Raw genomic sequence first — 6,264 nt, forward strand, 5'->3', positions numbered from 1 at the left:
TGACGCACAAACTTGACAACCTAGGGAGGAAGTTTTATTCATAAACAAGCAATGCAATATATAACTACCAGCGAGCTATGATCACTGTGAGATATGCATCTAATCCCTTGCAGAGCTTCGTTACGAACTCCAAATAGTTGATTGGCTCAGAGACCTCTTCACTTGACTTCTGATATTCTATAGTGCAGTTCACAAAATTCTTTCCATCCTTTGTAAGGACTTGTACTTGGGACTTATACTTGCTATAAAGCTCTCCAATATGTCCGTCAAAAAAACCCAGAGTGATTAATTTGTTTTCTTCATCAATGGCTTCCACCTCGCCTTTGGTAGAGACAATTTTATCCTTATCTGTTCATCAAAATACAGCAAAAAATAAAATAAAATTATCAAACTACAAAGGAATAATTATTGCCATCTTTAAGGTCAGCTTACCTAACACATAGACGAAGTGATTGATGGAGCCCAAGCTCTTTCCATCTCCTTCATGTACTTGAGAGTTATGGAGACCATCAGGAAGAGCTTTGGAAAAGAGGGCCCCGTGATCTACAAAACCATGAAAATACTTATCTACAGAGGATTTGATCTCTATTTCCACTGAAAGCTTTCCACTGAGACCCATTGTTTCTTAATGTTTCAGGAGCAAATACTGAAGAACAGATTAAACACTCAGGAGTGAGGAAGAAGGTTGAGAATGCATGTATTTATAATAATAGTCCAGTAGTACTCCAACAGATAAAATATGGTTTCCTCTGGGTAAAATTTGATTATTGTAGTTTCTTTCAATCTTAATTCCAGCTCTCTTCTCATTTGTTTGAAAACACCAAAAATTAATTGGTGAATGGGAAATCTTCCTAAAGAAATTGCGTGACCATGCTTCCAATCCTTAGATAAAGACAAGAAATCAGGTATTTCACATGTATATCCACCCAATGGCTGAAAACACAGCGACATTCCCATTATTATTAAAAGGACCGCCCAAACCACCATCATTTAACTGCTTTGATGTCATAGGGAAATATCAATTCGAAGAAGAGCAAAGTATAAGCTGTGGCCTGTGGTCCTAGCTGAGAAGTGAAGTACGTTGATGTTGAAACGACAATGAAACAAGGTCAAACAGAGAAACGGATAGAAAAATGGAGAATTTTCTTTCTCAAAAAGTCTATTCAGAAATAATAATATTTAACTGTCTACTAAAAGACGCCAAAAAGGTAATTTTTTAGTATCCAAACAATCCTAAAATGCCAAAACCGTCATCAAAACGAAAAGCACTGAGACGGGCCCACGAGCTCATTTTCTGATCAATGTGATGAATTTCAGCCCATTAAAAATCTTCTCATGTACCACCCCATATGCATCAGTAGTAAATGAAATATTAATGACAAGACTACTAGTCTTACAAGAGTGTAGTTGAAAAATAAATAAAGATAGAAATACCATAAATACCATTTCCACACCGTGATAGCTGGTTGTGGCAAATGTGTGCAGAATTATTGCCAACCGATGACATTAATATTATTTGACAAAGAGGTGTTGGAAGGATCTATACACATTGGGCACAAGAGATTTGACAGTTTTGAATTTTGCAAGTGCAACTCAATTTTATAAACTCCTTGCAGTACCACTAGGAGGTGGTGTCTTTATTCTGTGAAGCTAGCATGTCTGAGAATGGCGAGGTGGCGGGTTTTGGGTTTGCCTCAATTTTTAATGCTCGAATGACCTCGGTGTTTAATGTCTTCTTTACGCCATGTTTGCTTCCAATCCCTATATTGTAAGTTTATTATTCACTTTTATAAGGTTTAGTATGACTACATTTTCAGATTAAATAAAAATGTTATTGTTATTCCCAAATTGACACAGAGAGGGGGTGAATCAGTGTTTTCTAAAATTCTCTTTGATGTGACGCTTCTTTAAAATCAAGACAAGGTTGGTCAAGATAATCATGTAATTATCAATTACACAAGGGCACGTCCACCACACACCACAATGTGGCTGGGTCTACCAAACAGTGCACCACCACTCTTCTTCTTCGTCAACGTTTTCACCCAAATACGCATCAAAGCTTGTTCTCCATACCCCTCTTACTTCTTGGCTTCTCCTCCACATTGCTAAAAATCTCAAAAACCCACCTCTGTTTTATTCAAATTCAAACTTTTAAAGAGAATGAACGTTGATGCACAAAAACCATTGGATTTCATCTTCTAGATGAGTCCCAAAGAGAATCTAATCCCACAGCTGTTGGATATCCACTTTATAAAAGGCGGGTGAGATCTAGGCCGTCAGATCCTTTAAGTAATGTAAGATTAGAGTACCCTTCACTAGATTATTTCAAATAGAATCTTTTCTAATCTTACCTTTAAGCTGCGATACACAGGATCATGTTGATCCTTATACTTTGCAGTGCACCATACTATCATGCTCCTGACCTACCAAAAGGCGCGCGATGGAATCTTTTCTGTCCTGGGCACTTGAAAACCAAGCGCATCAATCTCGACCCTCAAAATTGGATCTTCATCCACATCCTTCTAATGACCATTAGATTGTATCATTCAATATTTCAAAATTACACTTTCCTCCTTGAGATGTAAAACTTATTTCACAAAGACCCCCGAATCTTAAAAATTATTTTCGAAGCCTTGAGAGTAGATTACATCACAGTAGCCAAATTTGATATTTCTTCTACAATGCCTAGATTTGCTTACATATCGCACACTCTCACGAAAAACCTCATAACTCCCTTGTTTGATATCGAAAATCACAATCCGAAAATTGCGTTGGAAAGAAAACTGCAATGACCTGTGAAATCCACTATTCTAAGTAATCTTCGCTTCACCCAAAACACTTTCATCTTCTCACAAACACTCAAAACTATTGTAATAGTATTAATCATCCTCTAAAATATATAACAAATGCCCAAAGTCTTCTATGGGAGCTTCACTTCATTCTATGGGAGCTTCACTTCATTCTATGGGAGCTTCACTTCAATACAAGTCATGTACTCTTAGAACACACTGTAGATTAATTGCCAACAATGACAACATATGCAATCTTAGCCAATGGAACAACAATCTCTCCCTTTGGAGTTGTTGGCAACTCAACTTTCTATTCTCTTTTCTCTCCCCCTTTGACAACAAGTCCAAATGGTGTCTTTGCTCCCCCTACATAGACTCAACCATAGGAGTGCCCACCGCATCTTCCTATCCTATGGAGAGATGATGTTCTATGTGCTCTCTCACTTGCTCCCCCTTAGAGCCACCTCTCCAAGCTTTACTCTTGATCTCTAAAAGTTGTCTTTCGATAGTGATTTTCTGAAGATATCAGCCACTAGATCTTCTGTAGAAACAAATTCAGTAGCATTCGATAAGACATATAAGATTTTTGTAGTCCTAGTTCCTTGAGCCACTGTTTTGTCATTCTTTGAATTCTTGATTTCGCATCCTTCTTTAGTGAAAAGAACTTCATACTCACCATCACATATTTGGCTTACACTGAGAAGGTTGTGTTTGAGTCCACTCACATATAAAACATCATTGGATTTCAACTTTCCTTCATCCAGGTTAATCGAACCTCTACCTTCAATCTTGGCCCCAACATTGTTGCCAAATCTCACTGAGCCACCTTTAACTGCGTCTAGGTTTGAGAACTTATTCTTGTCACTTGTCATATGTGTGGAACATCCACTATCAAGAATCCAAGGTGCCTAACTACTATGAGCCTTAAAAACTGTTTGAACTACTAGGGAATTTGTCTTTCTTTCTTTTTGTCCTTTCTCAACCCAAACCGCTTTATCTAATACAATAATAGGTTCTCTAGGTTTCCTTTGAATTCTTTGTGCATGTCTTTGAGCTTGCTTTTGGGGAAGGTTTCTCTTCTTCTGTGAAAGAAGAACAGTCCAGTAATATCTTACAATATGTCCCAACTTGAAACACCTAAAGCACTTTATTTCAACCTCAGCCAATGGTACAAATCTATTAATGTTGTTGAATGCCACATCCCTATTTTGTTTTCTGCAATTTGCCACTCTGTGTCCAAAGTTGTTGCATCCATAACAATATCCAATAAAGCCTTGACCTTTAATTTTTTTATAATAAACTCTAGTATTGCCATCTTTACCCTTTTTTGATTGGTCTTGTCAACATATGGATTCATTTGTTGCTTGTCATCAAGACTCACTAGATTTGTTGTAATTCCACTTCCTTTGGTCGTCACTGCATTTGAACATTCCCCTTGAGAGTACCCAACTCCAATTCTGATATGAGGTGATCTTTGAATGCTCAAAATCTCATCTAACACATTGTCTCTTGCCCTACTAGAGATAGAATGAGTATTCTCAGTCACTTGATCTTTGACTTCCTTGTCTTTGGACTTCAAAGTAACTGGAATAGATGATGTTACAGCTTTAAAGTAATTTCTCTTTTGTTCTCCTTCAAGCTCAAATCTTAACTTTTCGATTTCTTCCTCAAGTTCTTCACACTCTTTACACTTAAGAGGGAGGCAAAATGATGAGTCATTATAGCATGCTCTAATTTAGTTACTGTAACGGTCAATTCTTTGATTGTTGTCTCTAACTTTTCAAGTTGATTTTTTATTTATTTATTTTTCTTCCTTTCCTTTTTGAGATCAAGCAAGACAGAGTACAACTCACCAACATAATCAATTTCACCTTCAGTGTCTTCATCATCATAAGAATTTTCTTGAATTTGAGATGATTCATCATCTCCAATAGCTATAAATAAAACTTCATCAGCTAAGTCATTGTCTTCATCTGATTCTTCTTCAAAAGAGTAGCATTCTTTCTTAGTCAAAGGACTTTTCTTCTTGAAGTGGCTTTTCTTTTTCTTTTCTTTTTTTTTGTAAGAATTTTTTTCTTTCCCTTCCTATCATTGCTCTCTTCCTCTTCATCTTTTGATTCATCTATATTTCTTCTCTTAGGACATTTAGAAGCAAAGTGTCATATTCCACCACAGCTGAAGCACTTAAAATGTGATTTTCATTGTATTTACCAATTCCTTTTTTGAACTTTCTAGCTAAATAAGCTATTAGTTCTTCATCAGAGTCTTCAGATTCTTTTTCTTCTTTAACCTTTAGCTTCTTCATTGCTTTGAATGCTACTTCTTTATCTATGAACTTACCCTTTTCAGTTCTCATCTCATAAGTCTTAAGTGTTCCATGTACTTCATCAAGAGTGATTGTATCCAAGTCTTTGGCTTCTTCAATGGCTAGGACTTTGGAGTCATATTTGGGTAGCATAGATCAGAGTATCTTCTAACATATCATAGAATTCTCAATGTTTTCTCCAACTCCTCTGATGGAGTTACAATTTCATTTACTCTGACCATGTAGCTGTCTATGTCTTCTTCTTCAATCATCTTAAGACTTTCAAATTGTGCTCTGAAGATTTGCAGTTTGGCTTTATTAACTTTGGCGTTTCCTTCATAAATGCTTATCAACCTGTCCCAAACTTCTTTAGTTGTATCATAGTCCATTACTTTAGCCATGACCTCTTCATTCAGCTCAGACATAATAGCATTTAGTGCCCTGAGATTCTGTGCATAAGCCTTTTTTGCCTCATTGTCTATAAGTGGAGCTACTGATTCCTTATAACCATTAATTACAGATTGTCATACATCATACCCAAGTGATCCAATGTATATTTGCATTCTTCTTTTCCAAAACACATATCCTGTACCATCAAACACATGAATTTTTGCAAAGTCTTTGGAGCTACCTTCACTTGTGGCCATTATTACGACCTCTTTGATCAAATCCCGAAGTGGTTAAACTTCTCTCTACGGGAACCTTGCTCTGATATCAATTGTTATTCCTAGGTTGACACTAAGAGGGGGGGGGTGAATCAATGTTAAAATTCTCTTTGATGTGACGCTTCTTTAAATTCAAGACAAGGTTGGTCAAGATAATCCTGTAATTATCAATTACACGAGGGCACATCCACCACACACCACAATGTGGCTGAGTCTACCAGACAGTGCATCACCACTCTTCTTCTTCAACTTTTTCACAAAAATATGCATCCAAGCTTGTTCTCTATACCCATATTGCTTCTTTGCTTCTCCTTCACGTTTTTCTTAGTCTCCACAAGCCAAAAAAACTCAAAAACCCTCTTCTGTTTCGCTCAAATTCGAGCTTTTAAAAAGAATGAACGTTAATGCACAGGAACTGTTAGATTTCATCTTCTAGATGAGTCCCAAAGAGAATCTAATCCCATAGCCGTTGGATATCCACTTTAAAAAGGCAAGTGAGATCTGG

The 6,264-nt window shown here is 36.8% G+C and overlaps 2 protein-coding genes across 2 annotated transcripts; both read right to left on the reverse strand.

The window, feature by feature from the left end:
• Positions 1-64: 64 nt before the first annotated feature.
• LOC149016011 (MLP-like protein 43) lies at positions 65-649 on the reverse strand. The gene is made up of 2 exons (XM_089156649.1): positions 433-649; positions 65-348 (listed from the first exon to the last, which is right to left on the reverse strand). The coding sequence occupies exons 1-2, from the start codon at positions 617-619 to the stop codon at positions 65-67; spliced, it is 471 nt and encodes a 156-aa protein (XP_089012775.1). The 5' UTR covers positions 620-649.
• Positions 650-3,277: 2,628 nt separating this feature from the next.
• On the reverse strand, positions 3,278-3,661 carry LOC149016012 (uncharacterized). The gene has a single exon (XM_089156650.1). The coding sequence runs from the start codon at positions 3,659-3,661 to the stop codon at positions 3,278-3,280; it is 384 nt and encodes a 127-aa protein (XP_089012776.1).
• Between the last annotated feature and the right edge of the window lie 2,603 nt (positions 3,662-6,264).

This window comes from Hakea prostrata, chromosome 5 (assembly GCF_041222555.1).
Source record: "Hakea prostrata isolate BN-2017 chromosome 5, UWA_Hpros_2, whole genome shotgun sequence".
Taxonomy (NCBI): domain Eukaryota; kingdom Viridiplantae; phylum Streptophyta; class Magnoliopsida; order Proteales; family Proteaceae; genus Hakea; species Hakea prostrata.